This window comes from Lagopus muta, chromosome 26 (assembly GCF_023343835.1).
Source record: "Lagopus muta isolate bLagMut1 chromosome 26, bLagMut1 primary, whole genome shotgun sequence".
Taxonomy (NCBI): Eukaryota; Metazoa; Chordata; class Aves; order Galliformes; family Phasianidae; genus Lagopus; species Lagopus muta.
Genome location: NC_064458.1, coordinates 4,035,234 through 4,050,192, shown reverse-complemented (window position 1 = coordinate 4,050,192; position 14,959 = coordinate 4,035,234). Strand labels below are relative to the sequence as shown.

At 44.0% G+C, this 14,959-nt stretch overlaps 1 protein-coding gene across 1 annotated transcript in view; it reads right to left on the bottom strand.

The window, feature by feature from the left end:
- Positions 1-14,959, bottom strand: part of LMNB2 (lamin B2) — a 30,617-nt gene that overhangs the window by 14,147 nt on the left and 1,511 nt on the right. The window contains exons 2-4 of the mRNA XM_048927330.1: positions 4,579-4,715; positions 1,753-1,909; positions 1,015-1,140 (exon numbers count right to left, since the gene is read on the bottom strand). Coding sequence (XP_048783287.1) covers positions 1,015-1,140; positions 1,753-1,909; positions 4,579-4,715 — 420 coding nt within the window. The remainder of the gene's footprint in view (positions 1-1,014; positions 1,141-1,752; positions 1,910-4,578; positions 4,716-14,959) is intronic.

The following is a 14,959-nucleotide window of genomic DNA, read 5'->3' as shown; positions in this document are numbered from 1 at the left end:
GATGGAGCAGAGGACAAGAGAATTAAGGCTTACTTCCCATGGCTAAACTGAAGTCACAGCAGACTAACAAAAATTCAGGGCCACTGTATATGAGCTGCTTTGCAGAAGTCCTCACAGAGCAAAAAATTACTTTAATGGCCTACCAACAAGGAAGGGTCTGTCACCTGCAGGTACACACAGCAACCCAACTGCTTTGTGGCACGGAGGTCAAACAACGATCATAGCTCAGGATGTCTTCCTTCATTTCCCAATACCTGTCCCTAGCCACAGAGCCTTGCCTAACCCCTCCACCCGGTCTGTACACTCATTTTATTCCATGCTGAAACAAAACTCAGCCATTAAACTGGCAAACATTCAACTCAACAAAACAGTCAAAATATTTTCTCATTAATCATGCTGAAAGAGTTTGGTGCATGGTCAGCCAAACATCACACGGGTGAGACAAAGGGCAGGAGTCTGTGGCAGCTGCTCAGCAGCCACTAAGGAATGAGTTTGTGCTGCTGAAGAATCAAAGGTCAGGGTTGGACTCCAAGGAATAAACTGACCTCACTTTTCAAGAAGTGGCCATGCTTCCTTTCTCCATTCCTCCCAATCCCCATCTGTGCATTCCTACTGTTTACAAAACTACTGCTTTACTCCCAGCAAAAAGCAGTTTTTGGTGCAGTGTTCTCACCAATGGAAACAGGTTACAGTCAGCTCTAACAGACACCACAGCAAACTAGGGGCAGGGCCACGCAGTCTGTGTAAAGAGGGAATAGGACTTCCCTCTCAAGCAGAAGCAAGCTGTTAAGTTAACCCACAGAACAATAATACCCTCGTCACTTGGCTTTTATGCTAGTTCTGCCACTGATCTGCTATGCAACTCTTACACAACCTTTAAAATCAGCTGATTCACAGCAAAGATGAAATAATACTGATTTTCACTACCTGGTCTCATTAGACATTGCTTATGGTCAGTCTGAGTAAGAACTACATAAGCTTCAGAATATAATGAGATTACAAGGCTGGTTCTACCTCCTCAAACACATTCTTCCTGAAATCCAGATCCTCCTGCAAGCTCTGGCACCGATTCTCCAGGTCCACACGCATAAGTGTCTCCTTCTCCAACTGCTTCTTAGCCACAGCATGACCATCTTCAGCCTGGTAGAGAATTGCAAAGATAAATATTTAATTTTGACTGGATCCCTTCTCTCCCCATCCACGAGCCCTTCACAGCCTTCAGTTGACATCTTTGGATCAACAACACACAACAATAAATCTCATCTCAAGCTATTACAAAAGTAAAGAAAAAGAAAAAAAGGAAAATGCATGTGTGAGCATGTATGGATACTTAGAAAAGCTTTTGTGATTCTACCCCACCTATAAAACACAGGATTATTTCAGTGTAGCTTGGTAACGAATCCAAAGATTATTAACTTCTCAAATATTAACTGTATGTTCTTCTCTTTCTTGACAACACAGCTCCTCTGGATACTTCACCATAAATTAAAGTTACCCAGGATGTTACAAAGCAGAACATTAAGTAACCAGGAACGCACCAATCTTTATGCTATCAATATTTCTAACACACCTTAATACTTAGCTTGTTTTACAGACCTCTTAATTTATTTCCACATCTAAGAGGGGCAGGGAAAGGTTAAGCAGAAGGGAGCTGAAGCAATGATGTTCAGACAAACTAAGAGCAAAGTCCCAACAGATTTCACAAGCAGTAACTCCTGCTGTGCTCAAGCAAGCAAGCACTCGCTGCGATACCTTTGCAAGTTGGGCACGCAGATCAGCCACCTCTGCCTCCAGGCTGCGTTTCTCATTCAGAACAGTATTGAGTTCTGCTTCGCTTCTATGGAAGAGGACTTCAAGATCCTTAATGCGACCTTGAGCAACAGACAAATCTGCATCTTTCTTTTTGTAGCTGAAACAAACAAAAGTTACCATATTTACACATGGGTGCACACACACACCTGGAGAATACTTTGGTTACAGTTACAGATGTTTTGGTATACAGTCATTGTACCAGCAGGTGGCTCTGGAGTAATCTGCAACTACAGTTACTTAAAATAATTATAAACCTGGTACAAATGGAGTTTTAGAACAATGTTCTGTATACGTACTGCCCAGCTGGCAAGTTCATTACTGGATGGCAAGGGCAAAAACAATCCCTTAAAGAGCATTTCCTCATCTCATAGAGGAAACATTTGGACTACAGCTCCCAAGGAGCAGAGCACACATTTCTCTCACTGAAGCCCACAAGCAGTCGCTTCTCTGCTGGTTCCAGACCAGTATGTCCCCTTCAGTTCCCTCCAAGAACTATGAATCCCTTCCTAAAGAAGAGAGCCTTGCCCAGGGAAGTGCTTTCCTGTGAAAAAGGATGATGGCAACAAATCACTTCTCTTCCACGATGGAGAGTCGCAGCATTCAGAGTCTGGAGCCACGACATTTCTAGGCTCCCTTCAGGTACTGCTGACAAAGGGCAGCTCCCGAGTCCTGTAATGGTTAACAACTGTTATAGTTGTTATAGTTGTTATCACTTCTGTGCCCTAGAACCTTCCAAAGCCTGGGAGCTTCTGACTCATCCCACTGGCCTTGTACCTCCCTTTTCTTTCCAGGCTGTTCTCACTCCTAAGGTAGACAAACAATCACAATATAACTCTAAACATGTAAAAAGTACCACTCAATCTCAAACTTGGCTTCAAAGTGCAGCCTTTTGGAGCTGATTTTTTTTGCCCACTGTCTATTTGACAACTGCCCACTGTCTAAACAATAGCTTGGGATGCTTCTTACTGTCCAATTACCCTAAGTACTAAAAAATCCAGAAAACATCAGATCAGCATCAAACATGGCAGATAAGTATAAAGAAACAAAATGACCAAAGTATGTGCCAGGGCATCCAAAATCCCAAAAGAATAATCTGTACACATGGAGAACACTGGGTGACAACAGCTGTCATCATCTGTCATCGTTGATGACATCTGTCATCAACGAGCTGCACATACATGGCAGAAAGATAACAGCTCTGAAGTCCTGTACACTGCAGGAAAACCATATGCTTTCTATACCATAACCTGTTACAAATCCTCGTGTATCAGCCAAGTTCTTGCTGCTCCCCAATCCTTCAGGAGTTGGGTCTACCATGCAGTGAACTTGAAAGAGACACTGAGGAAATTGTAGCAAACACAGTGTTATACATCGCCATCCTCCTCCTTCAAGCACAAAGCACTGAAGCTTGGGAGGTGAGCAGGACAGTGTGCAGGGAGGACTTCATCACTTGCTGCCTGTCAAGGAACCCTGTGCAAACAGACACAAAGTTGTTTTCAAGAATTGCATCTGAAGTCAGGTTGTATGTCCCAGGCGTGACTTTCTGTACGTATTACACCAGGCTGCATGGGAACTGCTGAGTCACGGCCTGAACCTCTGATAGATCACCTGAGGTGAGCCATGAGTCAGCCAGAGGAGCACAGGTGAAGGCAATTCACCTGTGCTGCTGGAAGGGGTGGAGCCAGGCTCCACCCCTCCTGGACCTATTTAAGAGCTGGCTACCAGAGGGGAAGGATCTCTTCTGGAGATCCCCTCTTTTGGTGTCTTCTGGTGAGCTCAACCCAAGGGTAAGCTCTTCCACTTATTCTCTTTTGTGATCGTTGTCTGCTTTGCCTTACTCTCTTGATTATATTGCGATTATAACATCTTGATATCTATTGATTATACACAATTATATAGTGATTATAACATCTTGGTTATACACCAGGCACAGCAAGATTCTGCAAGTACACCTCAAGGGACTGAAAGCAATCTGCTAAAAGAAACTTCTGAGCCAAGAAATAATTCAGTTCTATTATGAACTAAGAGGACAGGAAACCTGGCACACTTTCCTCATATTTAGTGTATCTCAGAATACCAAGTACGTTTGAAAGAGGCTGGTAGAATTACCCTGTCAAGTCCCCGAAGTGACTGATGAGGGACAACTCAACCACCCAAACACAGGGCAAGGGAGATGACCCAAAAGAAAGCAGCAGCAGCATTTCAAGTGCACAGTGTTTTCCAACAGGGTATTTGTAAAATCTCTCAGTATTAGCAAAGGCCTAAAAAACAGAGATCAACTTGCAGCGATTCTCACTAGCTGGGCAGTGAAGGGAGGATAACCGGAGCCAAATTCCCACAGTTCCTGCTGCAGTTCACTTTTGGAAATTGCTTTAAAACACAATCAAGCAAAGGATTTGCTGCCTCCAGGACAACGGAGACAACCTTGATGGCTGTCTAACTTCAAGCGGCACACAATACAATCCGTGAGGGGGGGAGGGAGAGAGAAACAAAGAGACCAGGATGGAAGGAGGTACGACTGATTGTTTTAACATCTGCAGTGTGAACAGCCCATCAACTCGCAGCTTATTCATCCTCTATCTACAAATAGATCTGTGTATATACTAGCTATACCATCTGAGGAATTCCACTGACAAGCCTGCATCACTTCCTCACGACACCCACTAAGGCATTTTAAGAGGCAACAGCAGTGTCGTTCACACTGCAGATCACCAATTCATCATTTAAAGAAAAAACCCACAATGTAGCACGTAAGATTTTCCTTACCTTTTATTGAACTCCTCAAGTTCAGCCCTCAGTTTTCCTATCTCAATCTGTAACCTCGCCCTCTCTTTGGCTGTTTCATCCAGAACTCTTCGAGCATCAGCCAGTTCAGACTCATAGAGGTTCTTGATGCCACTGACCTAAAGGGGAAAAAAGTGTTCAGACATGAAACATTCCCAAGCCTAAGCATCAGCAAACTGAGTTTCACAGGTTTCACTCAGCTTTCTTTGGAAGAGAACGTTTGATATGACTTCTGTTGTTGAAGTGCATGAAATTCTGACCATTTTCAATTAATACGCACCTGCATGCCTATGTGCTGTGATCTACTGTGACCCAACCCCAAAGACAACACTGGAGATTCATTCCCAGCAGGATGTAACAAAACGTGTTTGAAATGTGTGTCTTCCAAAGAGACAGACTGAAGCAGAGCAGCACACCCTGCACACAGACCTTGAACCATTTGCTCCCATTCCACAGACCATTGCTTTGAACCATTTTTTTAAGCAGCAACGTCATTTAAAAACAAAGTAGGAAAAACACTTTCTGGAATACAAATGGAAGCCTCATTCAATTCTGTTGCTCTGTACTACAAAGCAAAAGAAGACTCTGAAATGAGATGAACTCCAGAGACCTTCAGAAACATGCTTCTACTCTTGTTCTCTGCCTCAGACGATAAGGATCTGCAGATCTCTCCCTGTCCCAGCTCAGAAAAAAGATAAGATAATCCACCATTCAGACTGGAACAAGGCACCTCAAAGTCTTCAACACCAATAACTCTTTGTAGAACACAGGATCATTTGAAAGGCGTATCAAGATAGCTAAAAACTGAAGGTAAGATTGGTGGCATTGCTTCTATCAAAGGATATCAGAACAGCTCTTACTGATGTAAATTCAGAAACAGAGCAATCGTGGTGTGGGAAGAGCGAAAAGCAGAATACAACAGCTTTAGGAAGAGAAATTTCATAACAAAGCATCAACTGCAGACACGAGGCAACTGTGCTGTTCCTAGGAGTGCCTATTCCAACAGCCCCAACGACAGACTCAACCATCTGGTCTTCAGAAAGACAGATTAAAGGCAGTCAGAAAATAAATCAAGACCCTGACAGAACATATTTTCATAAAACTTCTGAAATGAACCTAGATGTTGTGGGAATTAAGTGTTGTTTCTGCATTAGAATTAGACAATATTATTTTTATTTCATGATCTCCGCTATCATAGTTCTTTTTGGGAACCCTTCTACTTCACCTCGGGAAGATCTCTGATAGTTTGCATCACTGATCCTCTAGACGAACCTTCCCAGGCACGCACACTCTGTATAGAGGTGTATATCTGTACATTTGGTCACACACTGCAGGAATATCCTGAACGAGAGCAAACCAGGGAACAGCCATGGCCTGCCCGAGGAAGCGCCTGAAGAGACATCGGCAGGCCTGGCATCATCCCCAGTGCTCTTTGTTTAACGAAGTCTTTAAAGAAAATCACCACATCAATACGGCAAGGAGAGCACCGAGACAGCTTGGAAACAACAGCACGGCTGCTGACTGACAGCAGGTAACAAATAAATTAACAAGTAAATAGCAAATGTCAACCTTCTGTAAGATTGTGAACCTGGAGTAGCAGCCAGTGGGGAAACAGGGGACGGGGGAGGCAAGGGGGAGCAAACAGGGTCTAAAGGCTGCCATGTTGTGTCCATAGGCGCTCCTGCTTGCGGGATGCCGCCATTGCAATCGCGAATAAATTCTGCTGTTACCAGAGATACCGTCCTGACAAACATGACTTGGATATTTCCAACAATGTGACAGTCTGAGAGCTGAGAATTCTTTTTCTGAAGAATTATTCTTTCAAGATTTATTCCATTTTTTTGTTTGTTTTTCCTCTTCTTTTGTCACAGCTTACAGCCAGAAATTCCCTATGGCACAAGCTAATACAACTCTGCTTTACCAGTTGCAGAAAGTTCCACAAAGATGTGAGTTACGACTGTGCTAAGATCCTTCTTACACCACTCCACCACGCCAATCAAATGTTAATTGTTAAGCCTCTCAATAACTGTGAGCCTTCATGAAAACACAGTATTTGCAAATCACAACACAAAATCACACACTGGAATACTACATTTGAGGGCTACGTGCTTTTCAGAAGGGATTCCCCGAGGCAGGAGCAGGAGGGAAGACAACATGGTGGGCTGCAAGCAATTCAGGGGACTCCTGGAGTCCATTGAGGATAACTTCTTGTTCCAGGTACTGCCCAGACCAACCAGAGGTGAGGTGTTGCTGGACCTGGTGCTCGCCAACACAGAGGGATCATTACAGGGGATAAGATCAGAGGCACTGTAGCTGCTGTGCCATGGCTGAGCGAGGGCTGTGGGTCCGGGAAAGAACAGTCAGGGATCTGAGCTTCAGGACAGCAAACTTCCAACTGTTTAAGGACTGGATGGGATTCCCTGGGAAACTGCCCTCAGGGAGGCGAGAATGGAACAGAACTGGCAGCTCTTTAAGGATGCCTTCCTGAGAGCACGGGAACTTGGAGGAGGCAGGAAATTGTCACAGCTGAGCAAGGAGCTGCTGGTCAGACCAAGGGTAAGGAGGACGTGCACAAGGTCTGGAAGCAAGGATGGGGAGCCTGGGAAGAATACAGGAACACCAACCAAACATGTATGGTGTGATCAGGAGAGCCAAAGTGCAGATGGACTTGAACCTGGGGAGGGATGTGACAAATAATGACGGGTTCTACAGGTACAATGGTCAGAAGAGACAGGCCAAGGAGAGCATACCTCCTCTGCTAAACGAGGAGGCAGAACCAGCTCCTACAAACATGGAGAAGGCTGAGGTACTCAACAGTTCTCCGTTTCAATCTTCACTGCCAGTCAGGCTTCCCACATACCTCATGTCTTGAACCCTCTGCATGTGGGCTGGGGGGAGTAAAATCCCCCCCTCTGTAAGAGCCTGTCTGAGACCCCCTCACAAGACTGAGTGCATACAGTACATGGGGCCAGACAACATGCATTCCAGAGAACTGCAAGGAAAAAAATAACCACAGCTGACTGGGGTGTCCTCAGCGAGTGAAAAAAGGGAACCATCACTCTCACTTTTAAGAAAGGGAGAAAGGAAGGTCTGGGAACCTACAGCCCAGTGAGCCTCACCACTGTGCCTGGGAAGATCATGGAGCAGCCCATCCTGGAAGAGATGTTGTGCACATACAAGACAAGGAGCTTATCTGAGAAAACCTGCAGGTTTCCCTCTATTTGTAAACATCGCTACAAAAAGGTAATACAATATCAACCAACAAATAGTGAATAATTTATGCTTGTTTTATATTCAAAGTACTCCAATTTATATTCAAAGTACTCCAAACACCACACAGCTTAACAACATCAAAAGGACAACACTCTGAACTGCAAACAAACATTTAAAGTAACCCCTGCCTTGATAGAAGATAGCTGGAACGAACTAAATATTGAATGATGAAAGCCATTTCAGAACCTTTTGGTAAAAAGAGAACCAGAGATAACAATTTCGAGCTAAAAAGGTCTGATTCGCCCTCACTGCAAAACCTGTTGTGGTAGCTTAGCATGGATCTTTTCTCCTGTAGCACATTGAACTTCTGCTCTGCTCCTGTTCCGGAAACTTGAATGAAAAGTAAACACAGGTCCAATGCAGGTTGTTAGCAAGAACACCACTTAGGGCAGCATTTTAAGCTAATGCACCGACAGACAGAAGCAACTGAGATACGAGGACACTCTCTAGCACTGAAAGAAACTCTGGCAAGTATTTCTGTTGTCTGAAACTTTCGCCCCTAAAGCTCTGCTCTGGTGGAAGGAACGTAACGTTCAGAGTCCACTGACTTGGAAATCACCAGAGCAGTATGGTCCCCACACTGCCTCTAGTGATCGTCCACCTCCAATCTGCTTTCTTTCTAAACTACAATCACTCTTTAGCCTCCTCCCTCTTAAATTTACTTTGCAACTGCAACGACTTTGCTCAATTTGGTCTCCAGTAGTGACACTTCAAGCTCACATTCTTAAAAAGCTGTTGCTGCCCTTCTAGGATATGCCTCATATAGAATTTATGGACAAAAAAAGAAAAATGGCAACAGGACCAGCAATCACAGCATCCACAGCAGCAAGGGAAGGAAAACCACTAAATGAACCTAGCAGCTGTGAAGACCATTTCTGGTGCTTTGCCTCATCACCATCTCAGCACTGTGCCACCAAGCAGTGCCTAAATGCCCCAAATGCCCCAGGAATTCTTGGAGCACACTTTGCTCAGGTTCGACACATTCTGAAAAAGATTTTCTACGCAGCATCCAGAGTAGGGAAACAACTCTGGTATATGCAGTGCTAATTAATCACTAACTATAAAGGAAAACAGGAACCGTACTGGAGATCAGAGAGGCATTCCAGCAGGTGTCAAATAGCTCAGGCTGTAATCCAAGAGGTGATACCATACCAGAGCTACATTTTATATGTTTGCAGTGAGAGTATCATGGAGCAGTCAATCTGGTAAACCATGAGAGGAAGCTCTTCACTCTCTGCAGCAGGTGGGACCAGATCTGCCACAACACTGTCAAGAACCTCAGCAGATTTGCTTTCAGCAGCCTTGCAGAAGCAAAAGAAACCAAGAAGTAATTACAACCATTGCAATTATGACAACTACAGAAAACAGAAGAATTTATTAGAGCAACCGAAAAAAAAAAAAAAAAAAAGCAGAATATGTATAAGACATCACTGTAGGCACTTAACTAAAAGAAGATCACACACAATTCAAGATAAAACAAAACTGGTATGGTTACTTACTGGGCAACACAGCAGAGCAGGAGGATATGGAACATGGAGCAGCATTTGTCCAAAAGCAAAGCTCGTGCACAAATGCCAAATAAAAACTGATAGTGATTTCTGACAAACACATGGCAAGCCAAAAAATTAAGTTTGAAGAAAACTCATAAATGGCGTAGAAAATAATCACTCCTGCTGCACTTACAGAAAGGTACAGATAGACATGATAAACAGCCTGCGGCCCAAAGCTCATCTGCTAAGCAAAAGTACCATCTCAGAAAGATGAAGTACAAACATATCTTCATTTTTTTGTTATTATTTAACTTACATTCATACTAGAGAAATCTTTAAGAGCTTCCTGCACTTAAGCATGAGTTGAAAGAATCATAGAACAGACTACAAATCAAGCAGTAACAAGTCATCAGATTTATACAGTATCAAGAGCTTTCTAAGCCCACTTTTTCAATTAGGTGAATATTTAATCTTATAAGGGTTCACTTTCTTCTTGACCATTAGAAAGGAGTTGTTAAAGAGGAACTACCTGTCACTAAGCTGGAGCGTACAGCGAGATAGCCGACAGTCTGAAGAACAGCACTGCTGGGCAAGCACGTAAGGGTCATACTGAGGAAGAATCAGTGTCTGCTGCAAAACACAAGTTTCACAGCCAGACCTGTCATGTAAATCAGGAAATGGGCTTTCATGACAGATCTAACAAAACAAAAAAAAAAAAAGGAAAGCAGCAGGCACACGAAGAACATCAGCATGGAAAAAAAACAGCCAATACAGCTTCGTCCATCTCAGAGGAAACAGTCAGAAAGGATACAGACAAGGACTTGAGAAGTCCACAATGACACAAATCATATTCTAGGGACTGAGGGGAGGGAGACAGGCAGGTAGTCCCCTGCATCTCCCACCTTCCCCCTGCTAACCATAGGTGTGACACGTGCTTTGTTACAGCCACCAGTCTTGACTTTTCAAAGATAATTTGTAGCAACCCAACAATGAAACCAACCAGCCTCTCCTGGACGCAGTTTCATTAGATGTCCATGGCAGCACTCATCCTGTGAGTTTTCCCACTTCATGCCCATGATCCCACTGAGGTCATAGCACCCACCCACCATGGTGGCTAATTCCTCCTGGCTGTTCTCCACATTGCAAGCATTTGTGCTGCAGGCACTTCAGAAAGGCACCACGATGATTTGTCAGGAAGAACAGGAGAGCTTTCCCCATCAGACTGTCCTGTAGGCACTTCCTTGATGATTCCACAACTGCTTTGTTGATTACTGTCTACCCTGCTCACACAGCCCCCGGCCCTTTGCCTGTCCACCCCATCCCACCCGATCTTAGAGAAACCTCACACTCCCCCATCACTTCCAGTCTGAAGTTCTTACCCAGGTGACCCGCTTGTTGGCAAAGACACCTTTGTCCTGCCTAGCCAGGCAGATCCCGTCTCTTCCAAGCAGTCACCAGCCCTGAAATACAACTGCACAGTTGCCAGCAGCAGTTGCTCTGCAGGATCTGTCCTGCCATTCCCACCTGCTCACCCAAGCACCCCCCACCCAGAAGACAGGTCAGGTCTACAGACCTCCTACAGCAACTAGTAGGAAGAAGCTGCGAGACAGCACTCAGTGAAGACACAAGGAATGTGCCAGACTGCTAGGCTGGACAAATTAGGCGATAAAGCTTTAATTATCTTAATATGCATCAATGTGCAAAACAAATGCGTTCCCACCAGGCATGGCTCACAGTGTTCTTGTTCACCCAGTTATGGACTGATGAAGGCTCACGGCCTCCCCAGGAACACCTGTGGAGGCATATAGCTATTCCTCCTTCTGATGTGGAAATGCCTGCTCAGAGCCAGGCAATCATCGGTATCAACATCAAAGGCAGTTTATCCAAAAATTGTAAACAGCATCACATTCTTCCAAGGAAATCTGGTCACCCGCCCCTATGGTTAAGAACCAGTTTCTTCACAGAGATTAATAAGTGCCACAGCACAGCCTCACTAAAACCCAATCCATGAGGTCATGGATCTAAGATGACCAGAGATGCCTTTGCCCAGATACTTCAGCAAGAGAGCTAAAATACACTTCCTCCTTTTTTTTTTCAGCCCGGCATGGCAGTCTGGCAGGTGTCAAGCCAAGGGGTAGTACAAAGTATGCTCCCAGCAATTAACAGGGGAAACATTTTCCATGCAAAGCAGATGGCTGCTTACTACAGTGTTAACTCTGACAGGGACCACAAGCAGATAATGGAGTTGTTACAGGCCAGGAAGATTGGAGGAAAAAGAAAACTAAGAGGGCAGCATGGAGATGGAACATAACCTCCGGAAGACCCAAGTTCTCAAGAGCAATGAAGATGTGTGCTGTGTATCAGCACCATTTCCCTTCAGCTGATCTCTACAGCACTGCCTAATCCTGCGCTTTGCAGGTTAGGACTCAGGTGATCCACCATCCACAGAAGCATCCAAATGTTTCACAGATGACAACAAGGTCGCACCAAGGGCACCTATCCTAGTTTAGTGCTAGCTCTGGTTGCTACAGCTGGGGCAGCAAAGGGCCAGCAGCTGCAGCACTGGCAGGTAAGAAGAGACCAGGTGAGGCTGCAGTAAAGTTTTAATGGCTCTAACACAAGACTGCAGCTGCCTGCAATGACATCCAGAGAGGTTAAAAAGACAGAGAAGAGGGAAGCCTCTACATACTGCTTCTGTCCCAAGTGCAACTGCTGTGGGTGGCTGAGATTCCCCACGGATCTTCATTTCCTTTCTCCATCCCACTCTTTCTTGTTTTCTGTTGTGGGTGAGGACAGCACAACTCTCTCAGAACAGCATAATAAGCCCTCCAATACTCATAAAAAATGTCTGTTCTGGAAGACTGCAATCATAAACACCACCAGGAATGAAGGTATTATCAGAAAGCAGTCTTCCCACCTTCATCCTTTCAATCACTCCTTCTCCCAACCTCACAGATCATGTATCAGTGACCCCATCATGGTGAGAATATCAACCAAATACTAGTGAATACAAAAACAAGGGGATACACTCAATTTATCTACTCTCATAGGCTAAGCTACACGAGTGGATTCACACCAGAGAAGAAACTGAGAATGAGGACAGTCATTGGTTTCCCCAGCTGAAAAGGCAACTTTTATTTTTATTTATCCAAGTGCTTATTGCATAGTTTTATTGATAGAGGCCAACTGCATGCTAGTAAAGGCACAACAGCATTAGATTAGGTTTGCAAAAGCTTGAAAGATGAACGTAATTAGCAGACAACTGGAGATGAATCTCAACTTCTGTTGAGTTCTTCTTTCATGTTAAAAGTTGGCAGCAGGAGCTATTTTGTTCCAAGGCTACATGCAGCTGTAAGCCTGCAGACCCGAGGAGGTGACCCAGCATTGGTAGGAAGTGGCTGCTCCCTTCTTTCCTCTGCAGGCTGGCAGTTTGAATAATTAGAAAAAAACCATCATGACCAGCTGATGTTTGAAGAGCCTGGTGTAACGGTGGCTGCAGTCCTTGCCTGAACAGCACCAGTAACAATTCAATCATGTAGAAATGATTCCACAGAACCAGAGTTCTCAGAACCAAATTAGAAATGCCACCCCCTTTGCTCCCATGCATGCAGTGGTCAGACGGCAGTAATGGTCTCACCCAACCTGCAGTGAGACACGGACATGTGGGAGGACACCAGGGTGACAAGCAGTGGCCAAACACCACTGTAACATCACCATGTGTCCATGTTTTAAGGCAAACAGGAGTTGCTAAAGGTTGTCACGAAAAAAAAGCAGATGCGTCAACTGCTATCAAGGCAGAAGTTTCAGGTTTAACACAGAGCCCAGCAGATGAGCAGTGCTTGTCAATCCACAGCACACGTGGCTGCATCCACCATGTGCTCCTGGCATCAGTCACTGAGGTCCTTCTGAAAATCTTCAGCCAATTTAAGCTAAAATTATCCCAAACAGTTCAGTAACAGCAGCAACTTGTCTCCCACTGAGCATGCAGAAGCTGTAACAAACCTTCTGGAGCAGAAACAAAAAATTAACCAGGCCTGCTCCCTGCTGGGAAGAAAAAATAATGCTTTCTGATTCAATGCATAATTAAGTAGACAATTAAAATATGGGAATTCCTCCATTTCTACAAGCTGCTCTTTTATTCACATTAAAATGCCATCGTTCCATTTGTGGGAAGGGAACCATCACTTCACTCAGTTACTCATGATTATTCCATCAGGCAGTCTGCCACACATCATGGATTAACAAAAATCAGAAGGCTCCTTGTAAGCAATGCATTTATTGGGAAGAAGAAACAGTAGCAGACCTAATTGGGGGTTGGACTCGATGATCTCTGGAGGTCCCTTCCAACCCCTACAACTCTGTGATTAGTAAGTACTGAAATTAAACAGTCTTCGAATGGGGGAAAAAAAGGCTCCCTCATCCATAAAAGGTCAAGACAGTTATTAAAGGCAGAGTAGTGAGAGTATCAGCAGAGAGAAAGCACGTAACCATGAATAAGTCAAAGCTACTAGGAATATTAAGCTAAAAAAAAAAAAAAAAAAAAAAAAAAAAAAGCGCAAAGCAGCTAAAATTTGAAGATGGTTGAGGATAATCACCAAAGGGAATTTTCATCATGAACACTCCGGAAAATTAAATAGCCCAATTCAACCACGCAGAGTTAATACAAAGAGATAATGATGCATCCCAAACAGAATGGCAACAGACTACACTCAACAGTGCCTCTGCATAGAAGCTACTGTTGTTTTGTTGCTTTCTTAAATTCTTTATTTCACTCTAAGTTTGATTATTTTAGGAACACAAATTCAACTAGGAAACTGAAGCATCAGCAGAAAAACCAGCTTACCACATCAGTGCCAGAAGGACAGAACTCTCCTATCTCAGTGCACCCAGAACTTCACAGCCACGTGAAGTTTCACTGCTCACACAGCCCTAATCCACTGCCCACAGGCCTGAATTGAAACTCTATAAGACTGCAAAGCCCCCTTCTGGACACACATATGAAAAAAAATAAGCTGTCCTAGAGACAGCAGGCAAGCTTTTAGCACACAGTCCTGGTGAAGGACTGTACAAGCATTGGCTCTAACACAATACAAAAGAATCCCAGAACATCCTGAGTTGGAAGGGACCCAGAGCAGAATCTCAGAATTAAGATTTAATAAAAAGATAATTGAAAGGGAAAATTAAGCAAAATGTATGAAAACCCACAAGCTTACCTTCCCCATTTAATGCAGAGTATTTTCCAGGCTCAGTAACACACAGAACAACTACAATAAGTTGGCTTACATTCACACTACATGTAAGACTGTCTTGTGCCTGTACCTACTTTGATTACGTGTGTTCTTGTTAATTGTATTCTGCTTTATATATTGAAAGTGTTTACTCCCTGTTTTTATGTTCTAGCCTCCAGCAATCCACAGCTTCCTAGTGCTTGGAGCCAGACATGGTTATTTTGTTTATAGCACGATTTCATATAGGACAAGAGATGCAGGCATTCTTTATGATAAGAAATATCTGGTTACTTTGAAAACACATGTTACATTACATCATTAAGTGACACAAACGCATTTCAAGATACTTTGGTGAGCAGTGATTGCAGGCAG